The sequence below is a fragment of the Hoplias malabaricus genome, chromosome 4, assembly GCF_029633855.1.
Source record: "Hoplias malabaricus isolate fHopMal1 chromosome 4, fHopMal1.hap1, whole genome shotgun sequence".
Classification (NCBI taxonomy): Eukaryota; Metazoa; Chordata; class Actinopteri; order Characiformes; family Erythrinidae; genus Hoplias; species Hoplias malabaricus.
Genome location: NC_089803.1, coordinates 58,828,288 through 58,853,964, shown reverse-complemented (window position 1 = coordinate 58,853,964; position 25,677 = coordinate 58,828,288). Strand labels below are relative to the sequence as shown.

The 25,677-nt window shown below is 35.5% G+C and overlaps 1 protein-coding gene across 1 annotated transcript; it reads right to left on the bottom strand.

Moving 5' to 3' along the window:
- Positions 1-919: 919 nt before the first annotated feature.
- LOC136695516 (interleukin-17 receptor E-like protein) lies at positions 920-20,453 on the bottom strand. Its single transcript, XM_066669635.1, has 18 exons — positions 20,159-20,453; positions 17,751-17,778; positions 15,407-15,550; positions 14,165-14,271; positions 13,687-13,801; positions 13,171-13,215; positions 12,847-12,986; positions 12,342-12,413; positions 12,066-12,120; positions 11,278-11,441; positions 11,123-11,167; positions 10,908-10,965; positions 8,157-8,299; positions 5,874-5,939; positions 4,520-4,577; positions 3,901-4,026; positions 2,687-2,749; positions 920-1,864 (listed from the first exon to the last, which is right to left on the bottom strand). Exons 1-18 carry the CDS (start codon positions 20,252-20,254, stop codon positions 1,713-1,715), a joined length of 1,677 nt encoding a protein of 558 aa, XP_066525732.1. The 5' UTR covers positions 20,255-20,453; the 3' UTR covers positions 920-1,712.
- Between the last annotated feature and the right edge of the window lie 5,224 nt (positions 20,454-25,677).

Sequence of the window (25,677 nt, the reverse complement as noted above, 5' to 3'; positions counted from 1 at the left end):
AAATCTTTATAATATCCTCCTCTCAGCCTGGCCTCAACATGAATTTGTAATTATTTGATTATGTTGTATTATAAAATGATACATAGTTCTTCATTCATGGATACATACATACATTTCTGATGCTTTCCCAGCATAGAAAAATCAGCTTTAACCCTACCCCCAACTGACTCTGCTCCTGTTCTTAAACTTAATACTAACCTTAATCCTATAGTGGAAGCTGCAATTTCTATATAGCCTGATAAACCTGATTATTTTAACTGAACAATACAGAAAGTATCTCATTGTTATCTCCAAAATATATTTTCTCATTTAAATATAAATCATGAATAATTTAACACTTACTATATTTTCAAATGGTACATACTCCATTTTGTTTATATTCAAATGCATTGAATTGTAAGTATAAAAAGGCCATGTACCATATTATTTGGCTATTTGGCTTGATTTTGCAAACAATTTTGTTTGATTTTACATCTCTTTCCTTGTTTACCTCTCGATAACATGTGAACTCATACTGTACTTGTGATAAAAAAGCAGAATATTTGGACATGGCACTGAAAGCCACTCCTTCTCACAACCAGAGTAACAACACCAAACAAAACAAAACCATACATGTGTATGAGCTTGTAGAAGCACATGAAGCATTGCATGTGATAAGTGCTCAAATTATATGAAATATGATATACTCATAAAGTTAAACAGGTCTTTCAGGAGTTCGGAGGTAACACTATCTGAAAGTTGCAGTATTTAAATTACTTTCAAAGCTGGGTTTCAGGAAATAAAACTGCACAAAACATTATAGTCATAGGAGCAAGGAGAAAATGTATGTGTTATTTTTAGATGTTGCACAAAATTTCAGCAATAAAAAAAGTTAAATATTCAGTACTTTATTGAGAATATTCTCATACAAAATGGCAGTGTTGCAGCATATTTACAAATGACCTATACTATATTTACATAAAGATATAAAAAATATCAACAAATGAAAAAAAAATACAAACCACAGTGAATATAATGAAATCCAGGAGATGCATGTAAACACACAATATAAATAAATGCATTCTACACTACATAGGGTAAAGAAATGTTTTAATACATGGCAGTTTCAGCATGAAAATTATTTTGTGTAACAATGGACTTGGACCCTGTTTGTAAGAATCACATAACAATGCTATAAACATGTCATAGCAGATGTCATGCTGCAGTCAGTTGTTTTTGAAAGACTTTGTCCAGTAATAAAACTGTTATCTGATATCAGACACCGATATAAGCCCTTCATGATATAAACACTTTCATTAAGCCAAAGGCAGTATAAATTATATTGTTCAGACAAGCTTATGAATGTTCCACCCAACTTTATGAACCCTCATGCAGTCATTTCATCTTGTTTACAGTTTTACTGTAACATGACACTGTTATCTTACTAGATATCTGTCATAACAGTATATAATATTTGATACAACATGATATAACATGGTTATATCAATGTTATGAAGCAGAGGTCAAGTCTTAACTTTTTTGTTTTTGTTTATTATTTTGAAATAACTGTTGATGTAATGTACTTTATCAGTATAGAAATGATATACATATATGAAACAAGTAGAATCAAGTACTGTTTTCAGTGTACTGCAAACTGTATATAAATAAGGAAATATACATAAAATTAAGTAAATAAACAAAACCAAAACTCAACTTTCCTTCTCAACACAGAGTTACACCTCTAAGAGTTCTGTGGAATCTTTGAGTAGATTGGATGTCTCACAGTGTTTTAACTGAGAGCTTCCTGAGCTGCAGATGTCAAACAGGACCGATGTACTAAGCGGAGCTTTGGAGATGGACTCTTCAGTCATTGGAGAGAAAGAGGCTGTAAAACAGATCAACGATTTAGACAATTTACTGACCTAATAGGTTGTTTGCAGGTGATGTCATGTCACAGCCTGAACCACAGATGGAGGGCAGGAAGTGATTTTCTACAATGGGATCTCTATGACACGCTCTAATAAAGCCTGTGTTTTGCTTTGTGTACGGTCACTTAAAATAATTTCAAACAATAAATCTATGAGGAGAGATTATTTTATTGTGCTCATTTCTATGGGTGTGTAAAAATATATTTTACCTTAAATAAACAGCCATAATGTTAATGAGGCATCACAGCCTTGAATGTTGTTGTTGCTTGGTTAATCCACAGGACAATAAAAGACAACCACACGAGGGTCATTGTGGAGCACCATGATAGTGAGGTCAACCAGTTGCTAAAAAGCAAGTTGTGTGGCCCAATACTTTTGTAAAATTTCATTAGTGCCCTTTAGTTAAAGGGCATCTGGAAAATCTTTGGAACTACGTAACTGAAAACAACCTGTTATTTTAATATTTTTCTCAATTATCATGTCATGAATTTGTGCAAATAGACGAATAACATATTAATAACTTTATATAAGAAGGGTTCATTTTAGTAAAATATAATACTTTTGTCGCAACTGATGTGATACAGACTGTATGGGTAAATCTGTTTGGTAAAATGCACCTAGATGGTTATTTTTTCAATAAAGTGGCCAATTGATAGATGAGAGAGAGTAGTAATAAAATCTGCAAATTTAACAAGAATTAAATGATTGCAAGCAGTAAATACACTACATGTAAAAACCTACATGCAGGTGCATATTTAATGATACAAAAACTTACTCACCTCTGTGAGGCCTTGGTAAGAGTACACTTCCCCTTGTTTTCTTTATCCCTGTAAGCTGGAAAGCTGGAAGTAAAAATCAAAGCATATATAAGAATATGTAACATTCAGAAGGGATTTGGTTTCTCATTCAGTCTTGCATGTTACTTTGCTTCAATGACTGTGTTGAAATATAAATATAAAGAGCCAAAACTCCAAAAATATTAAAGCATCTCCTCTGTTTATGTGTTAGCAACCTCATTGGAGTCAAGAAGGTGTAGGTACTAGATATGAAGTATGGGGAAAAAAAAAGATTTTATCTTCAGGCCTTATAAGAAGAGGCAGTCTATTGAAGCATTTCTTAAAATGTTTGGCAACCAAACTGCAATTAGTGCTTTCACTATCTGCTTTCTGTTCTTTGGTACTGAAAGAAAGATTTGCATCACATCTTCACTTATGCAGAAATAAAGGTGGTGCTTTGAAGTGATCCTGAAGGACCCACCAATGTCTAGGGGTCCCTGAGGAATTAGTTGCCCAAAGAAGCTCTCAGATAACCATGTTTGGAAATGAGGTGTGCAGAAGTGTGAAGAACCTAATATAAACATGAACACACATAAGCTGGGTTGTGTACTGTTCGGGGCCTTGCTGAAGCAATCTAGTTCTTTCCCAAGCAGAGAAACAAACCCTTCTTTACTCAGCACAGGGCAGTGCTGATATCAAAAACAACACACCCTCACTACAATGTTAAAACCAGTGTTTATTTATTATATATGCTAGTGATAATTGTTCAGTAGAAATGACAACAGTGGCATCATTTTTCTGCTATATTGAACATTTGGATAGTATAGTGGGTATTAATCAGTACAGTCATTTTCCCTTAAAACAAAAACAAAAAAAAAAACATTCAGCCTAACAGGCAGCCTAAGCCTGGGTGATCAGAGAAACTGGGTCACCCAACAAATATTTCAAGGATGGCAAAGACAAAGCTGCTACTGGACAAACTTAAAAACATATTTTATCCCAGATTTGCCATATTTAGTCCTGGCTAATTTTTTCCATTAGAAAGGATCCCTCCAGAGACCTGCATTGGCTGGCAGCATGCTGAATGATGGGGTAAGAGGAAGGATATCCTTTGTCTTGCATGCCTTAAGAACAAATGCGTTGTTCTCGTGATTATTGATGATCTCCAACAGCTCAGAACCAGTTTTAAGATTGAGCAAACATGCAAAACAGCTCACCTATCACTGCAATTCCTGTCACAACAGCTACCACGACCATTGCTGTAGTCAGTGTCACAATTGGCACCACAATGTACATTAACTGCCATTCACTATCACCAGGTGTGGATTTGGAGACAGTGATTGCTGCAGGGAACAGAAGAAAACTTACATGAAGTTCACCACAATGTAATCCCGCAGCTTTGTTTACATACTTTTCAAAGGAAGTAAATCAGATTTAATGTTTAAACAATAGTGTGCTTATTGTTTGTGCATGGGGCAAGACAGGAGATGAAAATATGTTGGCTTGGTGTTCTCTAAAAAGAGAAGACTTTCATGAGAGCTTTGACTTGGATGATCTCACCTATAGTCAAATTAGAAATTGTTGGGCAAGTTGGGTCCTGCTCAGCAAGACAAACACTAGTAGTGCTAAATGTCACACACCACCCTTGACAGAAGAGGTGTAATGTTACAGTAGCTTTTCACAGGGATGTTTTGAATGTTTAAAAGTGAAAGTGTTTTTTTTTTTATTTATACTTGGAAAATTTTGTTCTTACTTGAACTTTTAGCATTTACTGTCACAGTTACTGCCACTGAATTAAAAATCAAGTTAAGATGAGGATTCTCAATAAAAACTTACCACATGGGAGATGACAATAGACTGTAGTCACTCCATATTTCACATCAGCTCGCTTTGCCTGGGTGGGTAGAGGAATGAATTATAACTATCATTAAAGGATGGGTAAGTCAGATTTTAGACTCTCAACAGAGAGTCAACAGTCAGCAAACCATCCACAGCCTGTCCACAACCCATATGGTTACAGTCATGAACCAGGTTATCAATTACAACTTGTAAATAGATCCTTAGGTTAAATTTAATTTGTACAGTCCCATCTAAATTTAAAGATGTTTAGTAGATATGCTCTATACTATTAACATTGCCATTTATTATTTTACTTTATTTGGATAGTCCAATTTATAGTTGTTGACATGGAGGAAATATTCCTTAGAGTGGTTGCTCTAGTGCTATCATAGTATTACTTGTCCAATTGATAGATGTACATTTTCAGTAAAGAGGTCATATGCAAAAAATGATCTGGTGTGACAACATTTACTAGATAGGAATAGAAACAGGGATTTATTTGTTTGCATTTGGCAGTTATAATTAGTTGAATGCTGACTGAAATTTGATTGGCATTACAACATAATTGCACCAGAATTAATATGAAGGAATTGAACTGTTGCTAATACAAACTCTGCAGTAGATAAATTGTTGACAATCATTTTAACGTCTTGCATTCTCATATAGTAGACTATATAAGATCTGTTGGTTGAGATTAAGACGTTTGTTGAAAGATCTATTCCCATATTGTTGAGAATCAACTGATAAACTGATTCACAATTGTTGACTGGCAGGTTGTCTACTCAGAACTTCACTACTTAAATAAAGCATGTCAACCATAAACCAAATGATGGCTTAAAGGAGCAAAGCATAGGGCTATACACATATATCTTACTGAAAAATAAAATCTAAACTTGCTAAGCAAATCTATCATCCATAGCATTGTGTGATGTGCATGGAGAAGATTCTGCATTCGAATTGGAATTTGGAATAAAAGCATTCTAAAGTTGATGACCACTGTATTCAGCTATTCACTGAAGTAATGCTTTATTGTTAAGTAAGTCATAACATGTTCTGCACCATTGCCAAGTCTGCAAAGCCCTAATTAAATATTGGACAGGAAAGTGTTCTTAGAAGTTTTGGAGATATATTTACTGAAAAGATTTGGGTGAATATTGACTTTTGTTAAAATAAAATCTTTCTGTCTCTCCCAGTCTCTGAGTGTTTGAACTCTGCATGTGTGTGTTGGGGCAACGTGGCGAGGTGGTGCAAGAGAAGTGAATTTGGAAAAAAAAAACTGGAGTATTAAACTGTACCTTGGGCATTGAAATTTTGCAAATGAGAACATTAGTCAACATTTTGTCTGGCTTACCTTGATGCAGTGTTTAGGTTCACAGAGATCCATGTTCAGATCTGGGCCCACAGACTGAAATTTCTCCTGTAAATGTGGCAAATAAGACCTTGGGTTTAACAAGTATCACATTTTAACACAATAATCCAGCACTTTTCTATTTTGTTAGGTCAATTACTGTGCACAAGAACTTAAAATATACTTATAATTGAAGCCAGTGTCTGGTGGATTCAGTATGTGGTGTTAGCTATGGTCTAAAGATTAAACAACAAGTTTGGGGCCGCAAGGTCTCTGGATTTTTGCCTTGGACTTGCATGAAAAATGAGGAAGGAGAAGTGAAAGAACAGCCCTTTCTTCTTTCCCATTACTGACAGCTAAAATTCCATTAAGCAAGACTCTGAACATGAAGTCAACATGCTTCAGTCAACAAGAAATAAACAAAAAATTGTCCATTAAAACTAACCATGAGGTTGGCATGACAAAACCTCTAAATTGGTAAATTAACATAATAATAATAATAATGTTTTGTTTTCATTCATTCATTCATTCATTCATCTGTAACTGTCTCCAAGAAAACCCACAGAGACACAAGGAGAACACACTACACAGAGTGTCAGCCTAAGCAAGGTTTTAACTCACAACCCCAAGACCTGTTTTGACAGCAACCAAAAGCTACTGATGCAGTAGATATTGGTTAAAAAAATAACTGGGGTTTTCCCTTAAATCTTGATTGCCGTATTGTGACTGCTTCTTTTTTGGAAGAGATCACACTGATTTCCAAGCTTTACTTTCATTTCACATGACTCACTGCCTGTTATCTTATAGAGTTGATGAATACGGTGCAACTTCAAAAAGGCCAAGATTGTGACAGTTAAAAACGGTAGACTGAGCAACAATGATGTCATTGTTTTCTTATGTCATTGTGTCTTATGTGATATTTAAGTTTTACCAACTGCACATTTGTTATAATTGCATTTGACACTTAGTAAAACAAGAGTACATGACTATAATATGAGGTTTTACAACAAATTATAACTAGTTATATTTTTAATATGATGAAACATAATTATTAAAAATATATTACTTTCTAAGCACTACATACATTTTCTGGTTTAGTATCCTAATGAATATGCATATGTGAATATATTGCACATCTAGATATTATACAGCATCATATATGCCAAATAATAACTATTAAATGCCATTTTAAAATCTTATGAATATTGCTTTCATAGGAAGTATTACCAAAATATTTTCCAAAATATTGCCATGCTGTATATTTTTGTCAAAATTAAAAGAAAGAAAAGAAACAGTGTGTTATGTGATGTTTTCCAGGCAATTTTCTGCTTGTCGATTTGATATTGCCAGCTTGTACTTGTGAGCATAACCTAAAAATAACCTCATTAGATCATCTTTGTTCCAACTGTGCTGGAAATGCTGGTCTTTTTAATATGTTCTGTAGCAGTTCCAGAAATATATATTAAAATATTCCAAATATATTTTCCTGTTTTTTCTGGTCATAATTTGACTTTTATAACCACACAAAGATTTACAATTAAAACAACTCATGATAGTCATTAATCCGCACTTACATGCAATGTGCTGTCTGTATCATACTTTTATTCATAAAATGTGAATAATTGACTTTTTGAGTAAATTGAAAGAGCTATTGCAGAAAGGTGCTACAAAAGATTATTTGAGCAATGTCATAGAAGGATGACTTTTGTTTCCATAAAGAACCATTTTTTGCTAATACATTTAAATGGGTAAAGAACATTAAGTTTGAGTGATTGGTTTTTAAACATTTGAAAGTTTTTTCACACTCCGATATCTCTTAAACAAATGTGTATTCAATGGTTTTTCTAAGGCATCAATCAAATAACCCTTTGTAGCACCTTTATTTTTAAGAGTCTACAAAAAACAATCTGTAACCACAGATACACGATTAAGAAGATTAAGAAGATTAAGATTGCAGAAGGAGGTAAATGTAGTGTTAGGAGTCTTGCCCATGGACATGGATTGATATTGCATGGTGATCCCACCCAAGCTGGGAATCAAAATTTAGTCTGCCTATTCTAAAAAGTCCACATAACCATGCATTTCTGCAGCTTCAGTTAAATATGTGACATTACCACTAGAATACAGTCACAGTAAAAGCCAATATGCTACCAATTGATTGGAGAATGTAGAGGCAGGCATGAATAAATGTGAGGTCATTTTTACACATGTGGTATAAATTGGTGCAGTTAACGATGTTATCCTTGTAAGTGGAAAAATACATTCCTATGACTGGATTACACCTACCACTTCAACTATGGTGGTGTGTATGTCCTCACACTCAGTGCCCACAGTTTTCACACACTTGCTCAGAGAGAGGCTGGTTTTTACTCGTGATGTCACAAGCAGCTGTGGATGACCCTCTTCTGTGGCCACTTCTACACTCCAGGCTTAAAGAAAGAACAGAGCAGTTTATGAGTACATATGTACACAGAGTTAAAATATGAACTGAAATTTGATACAAAAAGCCACTTGACAGATCAACATGCTTAGGAACAGATGCTATTCCAGCTAACAGACACCTGTGCTAGTTAGCACTGTGCTTGTAATGAGGGACGAAGGGACCTTCATCTCTCACACTCCAGCCTTGGATGGCTGAAGCATCATTGGGGTCCCACCAGCAATTAGACCATTACATTAATCAGGAGCTCAGCACATATTTTTTTCACACATTTTTGCCATAATTTAGTCTAAAATTTGTGAGGTGGTATTTGTCCCATTCATTCCCCTGATGGTATTTTGAAACAGACACTCTCGAAATTATGACTTAACTGACTTGGACATGGAAAAAGAATTTAATGTCAATTCATTCATTGTTTATAACCTCTTATCCAGTTTGTAATCACCTTTATCCTACCTGGGATCGCTCGCTGCAAGGCAGGATCCCACCCTGGATGAGATACCAGTCCATCAAACGACACCACACACTCACACCTATGGATACTTTTAATGCATGGCCAATCCACCTACACAAGTGTTTTTGGAATTTGGGAGGAAGCCAAAGCACCCGAGCACAACCAAACTCCACAAAGTGACCCAAGGCAGAATTCGAACAAACAACCCCAGAACCCTGGAGCTGTGTAACACTATGCATTGCACCACTGTGCTGCCCTGAATTTAATGTTGTCCAGATTATTTTTTTAAAGACAGTGACTAAAAAGATTTGTCATGTACATGACCTCACAGTGTTAATCACATTACAAAAAAACTATTCAGTACTGTCAGACTTTGCATCACTGCTAAATTTAATACTTCCCACCTTCCATATGATTCAACACATCAACTTATCAGGCATGTTAGAGCAGGGAAAACACTAAGTAATGCAAGACAGGAGTTATTCCAGGAGTAGGACTTGAAATAGGACTCACAGAAGGACACGCAATCGTTGACTAAACTATTTTAGTAATTTGCCTACTACCCATGCACAAAAGCATGAATATACTTTAATCATGTTCCTGTCACTTATATTCACCAACCTGGAGATTTCCAGTGTTTTATTATACCCACAAGTGTTTGTAGTTTTCATTTATTTTAAGGTGCATATCATCAAATGAAAAACATTTAACTGTCAAAATAGTTACTTTACATGAAAGGGAAAAACTTTCTTAACTTCAGTGGAAGTCAATGTAAAAAGATGTTTTCCAAATATATTTGGTGCATTTCTATTGATCCATTGATCATTATATCTCCACACAGCTTCTCTGTTTATGTGATTTATTAAAGTAAAGATCCACAAAAATAGTGATGCAGGATTTTTCAAAAAGATTACCTTGAACTTAATCTCCATAGAAAGACTGGCAGCAGAATGTGATATTGTGGAGCAGCCACACACAAATTTGCCATGTCCAATTTTGTTGAATGTAAAATTTTAAATCTCCCAGTTCTGGATATATATATATATATATATATGAATTTTTCAAACCTGGGGTTGGATCCAGTTTCCAGTCCTAAATTTTGCAGTTATTAATAAGCATGTGCTTAAGTTATTAAGCCATTAATAACCATAATAAACATTAGCATTGTTTAATAAATCAGTATATTATTCAAAATTGATTGTGTTTGTTTATTTTTCATATTATATTTAACTTTGGTGAGCTTTGAAGAATTTTCCATGATGCTGTCAAGGTACATGAACACAAAAAAATATCTAAATGGCTAAAAAAATATCATAGCCACCGATCTAAAGAAATCAAAACAAATGATGTCACAGACAAAACAGGGTGCACAGTTATGACATTTAAAATTTACGTCTTTCTTTGTTGATCCATTCACTGTCGGTTGGCAAGTTTCATGGGGCAGGATTGTGATAAGATAAAAAAACAAACAAAACATGGTAAAACTTCCCCTAACTTTTCAAATGCATCTATAAAGAATTAGAAAGTACATTATATCATCTCTTAATATGAGATTGCTATTTTGACTTATAACATTTATAATGTTCTTATGAACTAATATTCAAAATGCATTCAAGCCTGATTTGTAAGGCTTATGGGCTTACAGAGAACTCATGGCACATGTTACCAACAAATGAACCACAGTTCACTCTAAAATAGAAAAATGAGATCTGTTTTACCTTGGAAAAGATTCCAGGAAGAATCCTGAGGTTTTGCAAGTGGGGTAAATATTCATTCATTTATTGTCTGCAACCGCTTATCCAGTTCAGTATCATGGTGGGCCTGGAGCCTACCCAGAATCACTGGGCGCAAGGTAGGATCACACCCTGGAGGATGTGCCAGTCCTTCACAGGGCGACACACACACACACCTTCACACCTATGGACACCTACCCACTTGTGTTTTTGGACTGAACTCAGAGGAAACCTACACAGACACGGGGAGAACACACCAAACTCCTCACATACAGTCACCTGGAGTGGGCCTAGAACCCACAACCTCCAGGTCCCTGAAGCTGTGTGACGGCGACACTACCTGCTGCGCCACCGATTCTAATTTTAGCATAAGGAAGCATATGTTTCTAGAACATTAATTGCTAAATTACCTGGGAAATTCCCTTCTGAAAATGGGCACTTAACCCATTCTCCATCTTCTGTGATGAACTGAAAAAAAAACCACATATTGTCTTACTAATGAGTGGGTGGATCATTTTCATTTTCCACAGCGATGTCTGTGGTAAAGTAATGATATAGGAAACTGTAAACATTGCCCTTGGCAAATAAGAAAAGATTAAAGACACAGATATGACGTGATAATTACCTTGAGGCAAAGCCGGGGATGGGGATCAACTGGAGAATATGACACCTGTTAAGAGATGCACAGTTGGGTTCAAATGAAATGATGATGATCTTTTTCTTGTTTCTTTTGTTACTAATACTAAAAATGTATTCATGTATTCTTAAAAGGGAACTTACTCTTCCTTTGATGTACTTCTGTGAAGAATTCAAGAGGTCTTGGCACACTCCTCCATCTTGCCGCTCACACAGACTAATTGTAGCTTTAACGTTGCATGAAGCTTCCCATGAGAGTGTCTCTTCCACAGGGTCAAAAGTAATACCAGACCATAACTCTTCAATACCTATGGAAAAATTAGAGTCAGTTATTCCACAGCTTTCAAAGAAGCAAAACAGAACCACCTTTTACAAGCACAGATATTTGAGAATATATAAGATATATGAGATTTATATAAGAAATTATATTCTGAAAATTTAATTAATACTGAGAATAAAAAAACAATATTTTGGTTTGTAACAATATTTTTGTATTTAATCCTTTATTTTGTATTTGTGCTTTTCATTGTGCTTCTTCTCTGTTATGCTTCTCTGTCTCTCGGTCTCTACAAGTTCAAAGAGATTCTCACTTTATATATGGCACTTAGGATATATAGGACCTATTTATCCCTAGCATCTCTGAGCCAACTTCAGGTTCAGTGTAGACTGTGTAGCTTCACCCACAACAATATCTTATGGCTACATGTAAAAAAAATCTTCCCGTTCCACTTCTTATCTTATTACTTGCTTATTATCTCACTCATTGGAAACCATTCCCTGATATTTTCCCTTTTTGCTGCAGGAATTTATGACATTGACAGGGACATAGTATAATTTATAGTAACTGTGTGGACATCAGGTCCAGTGAAATTAAATAGTAAAATTTAACGTAAGAAATGTGTATGTTATTGTAAAACTTATGTAGTACTTACGATTTTTGAAAGGACAGACTTGAACCCGAAGTGCATCCGTCATGATTGACCAACCCTATGTAACAAATACACATTTTTACCAGTGCCAAAGTATAATCATACTCTTATGAATCACTATAATAAGGCCATTAAAACCAAAAAGTAGGTCAAATAGCATATTTTTGCATTTTGTTTCCTGGATAATTTTCATTGCCAAAATTTACAGCATTTAGCAGATGCTCTCATTGAGAGTGACTCAGAAAAAGTGCTTAGTGTTCAGATTGAGCAAGAAATTACCTCAATACACAAGCAGGGCAGGGGTCTGGAATATTTCAGAGTGACGTTTTTTAAGGGATTCTCCTTTTTCAGCTGTAAAAGGAAATAGAACTGAAAGACCTGTCTGATTGGAAGTCACATGACACACTTTCTGTCCTACTTTAGATTCCAACAAAGATCATGAAATATATTTTCCTGGGAAAATTTAGTGTAGTGTAATCTTCTCAGTACTTATGATCCAAGTAATCCCAAACACATTCTCCACATAGACCCAGACCCATAGATTTGAGCTGGCATTTCATAGCTGAGAAAGGACTGAAAAGTCAGACAAAAAAATGTCTTTTCAGATTTGGAGGCAGAGTAACGCTTGTCTCTCTCCTGTCTTGGAAAGCTGCAGCTTCTACACTTTATCTAATGGGCACAGTTTTTGTGGTTTACCCGATCCTGAACTGTGGTTAGGATTCCCCATGTGCAAGCTTCACCTAAAGATTTGGAAGGTGTTTCTGTGCAAGTCTTTATGACTCACCAGGGCTTGAGCTCCGGTGCCTATGCAGATGTAGCCCTTGTGGCAGAGTCTCAGCTGATAGTCTTTATCCTCCAGCATCTCAGAAACAGTCACAGTCAGCTCCTTCTTTTCAAGGTCTACATCATATTGAATCTTCCCCGCTGATTACATAAACAGAAACAGACCTGATGCATTCTGTTTAACAGTCTAACCTGTAAACCATTTATAGTTCCCCAAAGGTTTTAGCACACTACAAAGAACATTTCTTGGACCTTTATATTTGCAGTCCTACAGTTAACAGATTCATAGCTCTGAGTTGGGAATCAGCTGATAATGCAAACTTACTGATGCATTCAGGGACACTTCTTTGTATGTCCTGGTTGCTGCAGTCTGCCAAAAACAATAAAGATATCAGTTAATTTAAATGTGTCAGTAGACTTCTCTAAGAACATTTCAAAGAAGGAGAAAGTAGTTCTCAGGTAATGTATTTAGTATGTACAATGTATTTAGTATGGCATGTTGTCCTTAAATTATGGTATGAAATCTGAAATTTGATGTGCATGATTATAGTATACTGTACAATTTACTGTGAGTTTCTTTAAGAAGCATATCCCAGAATGTTCTGTAATTTTAAACCAAACTATGCAAGATGTTTTGTGGTTTGAAGGCTGCAGAAGTACTGTGAAATGACTGTATAATATCATACAGTACAATACTTTATTTTAATAGTACATGTTGCTAATCTGGATAATAATATGGATATTTGTAGTTCAAGAACAGAAAATTGTTGAAACAATGATTATTACTACTCCTACTACTACCCCATAACTTGGATACTACTAGTAACACACTCTCTCTCACCTGGGACATGATACGACTTAGAAACAGCCCTGTCACAGATGTGTGGCCAGGTTTTAAGAGTCACATGCACATCTTGTCCAGTGCGCACTTCAAGGCAATCATCCTGAACATTCACCTTAGAAAAGCACAAAAACCTACAGTTTCATTTGAAATTCCAAGAAAGGCACACTGCAGGGTACTTCTTAGAAATGCAGAAAAGCATCCAGAGCCTTTATCCCACAAAGAACTGAGTGAACTGACTTGTACTGGCAGGTCAGAGCATTGAAAATCGGCTGCTTTTCATTTTCAACAACAGACAAACTTACTATGAAAAGATACACCATGTACGGTCATGTCCATTAAAATTTACAGTTACAGACAGCAACAAACAACATATTACGTGAATTTCGTTTAGCACTCATTGAAATAAGCAGAGTCTGTGTAAAGTGTGAATACTACAACTTTGCATTGCTGCCAAATCACCTAACATAAACAATACCTGCTGCACTGCTGATTTGTCTTTCCCTGGTCTTAAGATAGTCACAGTTCTGCAGCGTTCCATCATTCCTGCTGTAACCACACACACATAGATACCACGGATGTTCTCTGTAAAAGATAAATTCCCTAGGTTATTCATCTAAACAAATTTCTAAATAATCTATTTCCAGCTGACCCACATTGCTTGAACCATTCAGCTAAACCAGACAGGAAGCATGTGTTGGAGAGGGATTGGGAAATAACTGCAGTAGAACTTCCAGTGAATTTTTCTTAAACTGCACTCTGTTAAAACCCCACTTGCATAACAGTTTATAGCTACTTAAGTGTTGTGGATTGAATCACTCAGATTCTACTCTACAGGAAATCATTCAACCCAGGTTCATTTTTCATATTTAGAATTGACTTAGACACATTTGCAGTACAGCGCAACATTTAGAGAGCATTGTTTATTTCATATCCAGTCCATGACACCAGTTTTTCTAAGGCAGGGGATATGTCTGAAGAGATCAGATATGTGATAATCCACTTGCATATTGATGGGGAGAGCTAAAATAACATGCATGATAATACACAAGACCTGCCAGAATTCCACACTGCCCCCAATCAGATAAAAAGCACTTAAAGATTTTGAGAAATCTTTGAGAGAAATGAGAAAATTAACCCCCACTCTTGCTTCAGAACTTTGGACTGTGGACAAAAATCCCTGCAGAATACTTTGAGAAATATTAAGCAGGTTTCCTAGTGAAAAACCAGTCACATTTATGTTTTTTTTTTAAAAACAAAATCTCAATTGTCTATTGATGATATGCTCATAGCATGACAAGCACAGGCACTTGCTTCTGTCATGTCATTGTTTTGTTTAGAACTACAGTCAGTAACTGTAATCCTATGACGTTCATGCTTGGTGTTTCTGTTAAAGTCCAAGCCAAAAGTGCCTCATTTACATTTGCATTTACATATACGACATTCAGCAGACATCCAGTGAGACTTACAAATGCGTTTTGTTGTATACTTAGTGAGTGCATCCTTGCCAGAACAAACAGGTTCGTGTTCAAATAACCTTGAAATTACGCCCTAACAAATTAGACACAGGAGTCAATTCTGATATGTAAAGAACACATATGTAAAGGCACAGTCAAAGAGGACTTACAAATTACCAGCACCAGGCAGAGGACCAGCTCAAAACAAAAACACACGATCACCTAAAACACACAGCTTGGTGTAAATGCGAGGAGCTGCTTACTGCTGAGCAGTAGTCCAGTGCTGACACGTAGATGAAGGGAACACTTCTGTCTTTCTTCACACTTCATCACTGTGGAAATGCTGGTGTTGCTGAAGACATCTCTGTTGACATCACCTGGCAAGGTCTTGCATTTGTCAAAAGACACTGCAAAACAGCGACACAGATTCATCAGATACAGTTTTCCCATACCAGCTTAGCAGTGATTATTTTATTCTTTTTTGTGGAACAATGGTACTGTATGATGACTGTATTTTAAAAAAGACAATTTAAAAGCCCTAAGACAATTTAATACAAATGTTAATTATTATTAACATTTTAACATTATTATTGGTATATTCTGATTGTTTAGAATTCATAATTCTTGTTATTTGACTAAGTGATCTCTTGTCATTTGGTGGCGCTGTTTAATTAATACACTCAGAAGAACTACAGGTATAGTGTTGTTGCTGTTGTTAGGTGATGAATGTTAAGTTCAGGGTTTAATTTAAGCTTATGTTACATTTTGGGGTAAGTTTCAAGGCTGATTTTCAACACTTCAGCCAGACATTCAAGTGAACATTCACAAATATAATAAGTACATATAATAAGTGCCAGATATACTTAATACACATTGTACAAATCCAGGTAGTAGTTTTTAGTAATATATCTATGATTTTACCTTGAGAGCAGCCTGGCTAGAAACACAGTTTTTCTCCCAATTTATTCTTTGTCTTTAGATTAAAATCAGGTTTTTATTGTTAAAAGCAAAAATGATGATGTCCTTGAAAGCGTAATGGAATCATGCATTTGCATCAAATCATGTTCAGCCGGGAAGTAATCTAAAAGTAGCATATCAGACTTCTTGATATTGTGTTCATTACAGTGTCATGGGAGATTGCATTGTAGAATAATGACTTGTGCATGCAGGTTACACAATGTTAATTGGGGGCTATAAGTTTTAATGACCTCCAAAAAGAGGGAAGTCGATGTAACACTGACAACACTGTTTAACAGTCATAACTGAGGTGATGAGATCACCTCACACATTTTTGTTCTGTTTTGTTTTAAACACATTCCACATAAATATAGCAATTGAGAAATTAAATGCTATGATATTATAAAGAATAAATATTCTATCTGAGTCATTTGCAGGGCTGTAAATAACCTATGAAGCCGTAAATAAATATGCAATATCATTTGGATGGTATGGAATGGTCTAATGCTCTGTTTAACTACTGAGTTCAGAACCTGCCCGCATATGTACATTTGCAGCCTATGCCTGTACTCAATTGTGCATAGTCCTTCACACAGCTCTGCATACACCATGAAAAATGTTAGTGAGCTATGGAGTTGCACAAAAAAAAAATAGCAAAGAAATTACCATACTTATAAGAGCTTGAAGAGCTTGCACTGCTTAACAAATAAAGAGACAATATAATGTGTTACACCTCTATTCAACCCTTTCCTAGACTTCATGACTTCTTCTTGTGCCTTGATTTGTTTTCCCCATGTTATCTGTGTCTGTTTTCATCATGTCCTTTCCTTACGCCTTTGTTACAAATCTTTGATTGTTGTCCAAATATTTTGAATTGCCTAGAGATACTTTATTAAAGGAAATGTTTATATTTAGAACCCTGAACACTCAAAGAAAATTTGTATGACGAAAGGGTTCTTTGCATCATGAAGGAGTTCTTCAGACTGAGGAAGAATGTGCTGTAGATGGCACCATAAATTGTTCTTCTATTGTTACAATGTCAAGCTTTTTACAAAAGAGGAACTGCTTTTGGTGCCATATAAAATCATTTTCTAAAAGGTTTTAGATCCATCAACAGCACATTCTCCATCAGTCTGAAGAACACATTCACGGTGCAAAGAACCCTTCAATCATGCAAGAGTTCTTCGGTTGTTCTAGAACAAGTTCAGGGTTCTATATAAAATCATTTGCTTTACTAATAAACATTTGTATAATCATATTTTTTTTAGGGTGTTCTGGTATTCTACGCTTGTTTTTCAATAAAACACTTTATCCATTTTCCATGTCTCATGATTCCATGCCATCCTTAAATCTCATGTGACACACATCCAGCTGTTGTCAGGCAGTGGAAATTAGCTGGAGCTTATTTTCTGAATTTGACAATATATTGAGAAATTCTGACATAAATATACATTTATAGTAGATTTTACAAAACTCATTCCATATATATATATATATATATATATATATATATATATATATATATATATATATATATATATATATATATATATATATCCTGAGTATATTTATTTTAAATTTATCAGTTCAGACAAATAGCCATAGCACTACAAACATCAATACAATGCAAAACAAAATCATAATACTCACATTGGTAGCTGGCTTCACAAGCCAATCCCTGTAAAAAGAGGCAACAAAAATTCTGGTTTAGCATCAGGCCTAGTGATATGAGGTGGGTAGCCAATAATTACATTTACTCAGTATTTTCGGTTTCCATTTCCAGTTTGAATCTAGTTAAGTTTTATTTATAGCACTTTTTTACAACTCACTTAACAAAGAACTCCAGCAGCAACTGAGCAAGCTGAAGAGAAACATTACTGAGAAGACGTAAGGCACAAAGGGGGCCTCGTCCTTCTCTGGTTCATATCAGGACAAAACAACAAACAAAGAATGTGCAGTGAGTATCTGAGTGTTCAGTAGTCCAGTGGTCCCCAATCATTTTTACTTGGGTCCACTATGAGTATCTAAGGAAGACACCCCACCCAGCCTGCACCAACAGACCAAATTATTAAAATAATTCACTGAAAACCTTTAATTGCAGTAAATGTAACATTTATTTGCAACAATTAACTGAAGCAAGAGCAGTTTGTTAAAACTGTGTAATAAGAATCACAAAGCATTAATTTTATATACATGTAAATTATATTATATTATATTATATTATATTATATTATATTATATATATATTGTATACAGTAAATGTGTTAATTTAATTTCACTGAACAATTTGCAAATATTATTTTGCATTTAAAATCTGTTTAAATAAAGTAAACTATGATGTCTCCTAATACATCTGATCCCAGGTTTTAATTCTGTTAAGGTTTAGCCATTCATGTTAGGCAACTCTATTACGCTCTGCTTATGATATTTATAGCACTTTACAATCACATGTTTATGATTATGTTTGGAGGGATGTCTCAGTAATAGAGGATCATGCCTGGCATGAGGAAGCTGAGAACAGTAGGGGTTTGCCCAGAATTCACTGTACAGGGCAACATCCTGGTTCCATTCATACACTAGCGCAACTATAGCTCACTCCCTTATCAATGAAGTCCACTGACCCTTTGTGCACTAAAAGTGAAGAGGATCTGTTTGTAAACTGAAGCAAAATGCTTCCTTTAACAGCATTAGTTATTCTTCGTGCCTTCCAACTTTTTCCAGCTTTAAACTGCTGACTATCATAAATGTTTAGCACAGAAAAGATCAAAAGGCTATGTTCGGTAAACACATGACTTTGGTTACTGTATGCCACTAAAACTCAGGAATGAAACAGGAACAGGAAATATGCAAAGTAGCATTTTCTTTTTTTTCCATGTGTATGTATCCATTGGAGTTATTTATATATAACAGTGGAGGAAGTTCTGTATTCAAGGTAATATATGGATCCACCCACGTGAAAAATACTATTATTTGTAACAATAGTGTACAGACAGCAAAATATATATTATACATAATTTAAAGATAACAATTAAAAAGCTATTTTAAATCTTGACATATTAACAAATATATGCATTTTGTCTTCTCCAAAAAGTTCCTTTTTTAAATTTTATTGTAAATATGAGGTCTTGTTTTGATTGACAGGCAAATGCAAATGGAACGGGGTATGTGCAAATTGTTTCTAGTGTGTGTATCCTCTAATATTTATATTTCATACTAGAGGAAGTTTGGGAAACTGATGTCACCATCCACATGTAAAATATCACTCCCTTTGAATTGAAAGGACACCATGTGTCATTATGATTTATCTGTGTACCTGTGTAAATCATTATTCAAATTGTATATTTAAGCCCCTCAGGACTGACACCTGATAGCTGAAATGTGTCCCCAGATATAGCTTTAAAAGGAATCTGAGTGCACTTAATTTCATGCATGTTACAGTAAATTACCCAGTGTTAAAGTGTAGGGAAGAATGCAGTATAACGTCATGCTCTGCCGCTTTCGCAACACCTGCGTCATTTTCCATTTCATTCTTTACACATCAGTCAGAAATTGTTTGATCTTTCTCTAAGGGTTTATCATTACATTAAAGCCTTGGATCTGTACTGTGTGCACAAAGGTGACTACACAATTAGAGCAACAATTACACAATTTGTTGCACTCATATAATAATACAGAAACAATGCACATTCATATGCATATGTGCAAATAGACACACACACACATAAACAAACTAACACAAACACACAATATCCTACAGAACAAAATGTGTAAATGTGTAAATTAAGACATATAGTTTTTAAAGGGTTATAAAGTCATGGGTTAAGACTGTCCTAAACCTGTAAATGTATGAAAATGATTAGACATGCACCCATTTACCCAAAGCAGATATTTAACCCAAGGTAAAAGTTCTGTAGCAGAACATAGAAAATATAGACACAGGCGAACAGCATGTAAAATGTCTTTAAAGTGTGTTTTTCTGAGATAATCAGATAAATGAAGGACCCTCTGGAGGCGGTCCATTGCAGTGATGCTAGCTTTATATTTTTCAAGTAAAATACCTGAGAACAGTGGGCTCCACACTGCTCAATCTTCTCTATCTGCTCTCCATGACTTCTAGAGATGAAGACCAACAGCAACAGCACCTCACTCTTCATTCTCAGAGAGTACAGGACAGTCTGACTCAGAGCTCAGTGAGCTGAAGTACACACTTCTCAAGTCCTGGTTAAAGGAAATATTTCAGCTGATATCCCAACCCTTAGATTTGGGATTAGTAAAGTGTGTCTACTGTTTACAGTTTGTGACTCTATTATAATTCTATAACTCTATATTTCTATGTAATTCTCTGTTTCTCTAATCATCTGAATCCCTTCTGAAGCTAAGTAAAGTGAAGGTGAGGAGCCCTTAATATAATCTGTTGGCAAGAGGGGGGGCGGGTGTTTCCTCTCTCTCTCTCTCTCTCTCTCTCTCTCTTTCTCTCTCTCTCTTTCATTTCCTTACTGATTCTCATATACACCCTATAACCATCTTTTCCAACTCTCCATATTTCTCCCTTTTCTATTCACATATTTAACAGCCATACTCTCACCTTATACCTATCTCCACATTCCCTCAGTCTCTATCGCCTTCTCGCTATAATTCATGTAGAATCTTATTTGTAATATATAATGTGTATATGTTTAATTTTACTTCACTTACATCACTTACAGTTTTACAAAATGTAAGAGTTAGAGTGTACCTGAATATGTACTTCTAAGACATTTTAAAAGATGAATAAATAATTGTAATAAAACCAGTACCTTATTATAATGGTTCTGAGTTTACCAAAGGCCATTTTAATGGGTAAGCTAACATTCATATACTCAAATTTTCATAAACTAACATAAGGCAAAATGCCCAGTAAGACTGAAGCATACTGTGTACAACACAATTCACTTTGCCAGAAAGTTTAAAAGAGAATATCTTCTACATTTATTCTTGTGTTTTATTTTTTTTTTCTTTATGGGACTTGTGTGGGTTTATGTTAGGAAAATCATGATTCATTTTAACATAATCAGTTTCCAGTTTCCCCGTATCTTATTAATATAAACAGGCTGATCCTTTTGCCATGCCTTGAAGACTGATGTACTAAGACTGATGACCTATGAGTAAATGGTCTGGTATGGGAAGGATTTCCTTCTTGACCATTGGATAACGACACAAAAACTGTATAACGTGAGTAAACCTGTAGTCAGACATATGTTTATATATATATATAAATGTGTGTGTTTGTGTGTGTTTGTGTGTGTGTGTGTGTGTGTGTGTGTATGTATGTATGTCTTGTTGTTTACACATGATTGGCTGGCGCTTTGTTTGTTTGCTCTGGCTAACTTATCTGTAATTAATTGCTGAAGATGAACCCTAAAGGTGAATGCAAAATAAATCCCATATTAGGACATGGACCTCAGCTGCAGAGATGTTTTATATGTTTTTCCTTGTTAAAATACCCTCTGCACTCATTTAATTTTCTTCAAGATGACTAACAGTGACCCCAAACATTTGGAAGAGGATGTATTCGTGTCATATTGTTTTACAATTGTTTTCAACAGTTTCAAATTACTCTGCTTAGGAAAGGTGCTTGCACACATTAAATTTACCCACAGTTCATGTTTGCCCTAATTATTTTTTTAATTAAATAATAATAATATTTTTTTTAATCAGTAAATACCCCGAATCCTGCGGTAGAAAATGAAAAGGCACAGCCTGGTCTAACTCCTCCACACTGTGAAATATGTGAGGTTTGACATTTACAACCTGCATTTACAGTTCCTCCATCATCATTTCGACCTGTGTTTTAGTACACTGAGTTATCGTCTTCCCCTTTTTGGTCATTGTATTGTAAATTTACTTCGGTATTTTAGATCTATGTCCTAATATGGGTTTCATTTTGGGTTCATCTTTAGGTTTTAATGACCTAGTTTTTCTCCAGAAGTGGTCTCTGTGTGATACTATAATAATTAACGCTTTTGGAACTAAAGCATCAAAACGGGCCAACACATCTATAATAAGTGTATATTGTACCTTAACAAAACATGTAACAATGATGTAAATACTAGTGATATATTGTTTTATATATTGACTACACATGCATTTTCTTCAGTTCTTGCTCGTGCCATGTTTTGTCATTACATAGGTTTCATAGGGAGGGGATAATTACATCTTATGAACTTCTGTTCTTCCAACATACTTAGCTAATTATATCACTGTAATGGAGATTAATCACTTACATACACAGAGCCTTGTCAGAAATGCCAACAACCATGCCAAATATGTTGTGACAGTAGCCATGACTGCTTAAGCATTTGACACTGAACTTTTGGTTTGAGAATAACTACAGTGTTTAAAGACTTTTTAAAAGTTTAATTTACTTCTTTATTGAAAAGGGTTTTTTATGTGTGGTTTGTACTTAGGCTTTGAGACAAATGTTGAATTTAACCACTCTCCACATTGAAAACACCAAATTCCCACCAGTCTCCTCAGTCAAATGTCATGGTTTTGGTGCCACATGTGGGAGATTTTTGGTCATTGCAGCTCTTAACAATGCATAATGTAGAAACGTTCATAGTGTTGATGATAACTAAAGGTGATTACCATCAAAAGATAACAGCCCTGCTTCTTAAAGTTATCAGGTTCTGATATTCAACAGATAAATCTGGTTTTTCATTATTGAATGTGGTATATTTAGCATCTCGTATTTTTTTGATCTAACTCTGGTCTCACCGCGTCTCAAATTGCTTATGTCACGAGGTATATTGTTTTGGATTTAAGCCAGTGATTCCCAGTTTGGCATTTGACACCGAAACCAATGCACAGTGAAAGTCTAAAGGTGAAATTGTAAAACTTGAAACTAAACTGAACCGAATTGACCTGAAACAGAGGAAATCAAGCTGTCATTCATTTGCTATTTCTCTTTGATTCTATTTTAGTTCATATAAATCATGATGACTCAGACCTCTCCTGAAAACGAACACCTCTTGACAACAATGGATGCATACTTACTGAGTACATATCCATTGCAAAATGACACTAGAAGGGTTCCACCTGCGTCTGCATAGGTTCCCTGCGGGGGCTCCTATTTCCTTTCCCAATCTAAGACTTGTACTCAAATACAAGTACAGAAATAGCAACTCAAATAATACGGTATTTTTAACTTACCAGGGACTAATCATAGAGCAGTACACCAACAAAAGAGGATTAAATGTGAAATATACAAAGAGAGATGTGACCATATATGAAAGGCTAAATTATGAGTAAAATGTAAATGACTTACTAATATACCTGAAAAAAAGTGAAAATAATACTTAAAATAAATCCATCCATATTTTCATTTTTTTATATAAACACAGTTGAGTGAACATAACTGTTTACTACTCATCTGTGGTAGATGTATTCAGAGCCAAGCATAAATGTGAGGCTCTTGTAAGGAGACTTTAAGGTAACAAATTCCAGATTACAGCAAGATAAATTCCTTTCAGGCTAGGGTACCTATGTAGTCTCTCACTGGCTGAATGCACACGCTCCTTTTTTATGAAGTGTGTCCACGTAAGAAATGTGTCTGCTGTTTGTATTTTCCTGTTTGGTTCCAGTTAGATAAGTGGTTTTTGGGGTGTTTTTTTTTTTCAAATATTTACAAACAACAGCCATGAAAAGGTAGCCAGCATACTTAATGACTGTGGTTTATGGATGCAGGGCGCCATCTACTGGATGACGTTTGCCATCTCTGCAGACCAGAGGCAGCTACAAAAAGGGACAGCTCCAAGTGGGAGGTACAACTTAACACTAAACCTTACCATAGCCTCCCATTTCCTCTGCCTACTTACTGTTTATGTATCTCCCATTTTCTGGTTTCCCGCATGCAGATACTTCTCAAACTCCCGTGGAGGGAGTTCTGCTCCAGATTGTCCCACGTTTTTCATGTGTTGTCTCTGTGGAGGTTTCTGCACTATTTTAACTAGAAATAGAGCAGCTACAAATTCCCAGTGTCAAGCATTGGCTAAAAGGGGTATAAAGCCCCCCAACACTGAGCTAAAGAGCAGTAAAATAACACTCTGTGTGATTAAATTCTGTCCAGTGTTTTGGATTAATTTGGTGTGGCTCATTTCTCGTATTGTATCTAACTGAATAAATTGATGGAATGGGGTCAGAGTAGGCTCCATGCTATCAACAAATCCGATGGTGCTACATATGGAGAAGTAGGAAGAAACATCAAATGATGCATTTCCTATGTGTCATACGAATTTACGTCACTGGAGGGCGTTATACACAAGCGTACAGTCCTGTCTCTGGCCTTTATACGGCAGGCCATACACTGGTACAATATTAAAAGGCCTGTGAATCTCTGGAAAGATTCGAGGTATATTCCTTTGTTTACAACCACCGCTAGCCTAAGCTCTAAAACTAGAATTAGCAATCATGTGCATCCACTTGGGAAGGACTTCAAAAAGGAATATTCATCCACTGACTTTAAGCCTAGGCTTAGGCTAGATTTCAGAACCAAATTCACAGACTAGGGATCTTGCCAGTTCTTTGTAAGTCCCTACAAGAAACACTCAAACACCTTGTAGATGACAATAAAATGGCACGGCCAGGATTAGCAGCTTGTGCTATGTATGTCAATGTAAAAAAGTGCCATTTTATCAAAAGGCATTTTGATATTTATGAATGTTAAACTACCAAAAACATTAATATTTTCCCACCAACTTACAAAAAATGTCTGTCTGAACTCTGCTTTAGAATGACTGGTTTTTAGCACTTGTCCCTCTTAATGTAGGGTGACCATATTTTGGGTTTAAATAAGAGGATTCTTGAGGCAGGGTAGCAGCATGGGGCAGACAAACACCTACAGGAAGGTTTGGTGGGTGATAGGGGGGACATGTTGCATCCATAACTGTGCAACTATGTTTTGAACTTAAATACATAAATAGATATCCCTTAACAAGACAAGGTCTTTCGACCCATAAAATCCTATTCTATTCCACATTTGGCCCCAAACAAAAATAAAAAATATATATACTATAAACAATACTAAAAACAGGTTTGTTTGTTTTGTTTTTTTTGCATATACTTACTTAATTTCATATAAATATCTGACTGATAAAACAGTCCTGTATGTAATACACAGCCTCATTCTATGCTCTCTGGTGCTCTGGCTAATAATCCAGCATGTTTTCCTTTAATGTTAAATTTAAACAAAAGAAAAACTGTGCAGATGAACTAATCAGAGACTCATTAAAGGTCAGATGTCCAGTGCATTCGTGTTGTTACAGGGAGAGATGTGATGCCTTTCAGTTTTGTATAATAATAATCAGAAAAGGCTCCTGGGTCACAGAGATGCCTCCACACAGGAAGAAACTGATAAATTACCAACAAATGTCAACACATTTCTGTTTGAGGTACTAGTAAAACACTGTAATATTGAGTGGAGGTTGGCTAAAAAACAGAGTGAGGCCACACGGGGCAAAGTGGGTGAATATTCTGCTCTCAGATCTCTGACCCCTTGAACTCTTGAAATCTCATGTTCCCTTTGCTCATCCTTGAGCAA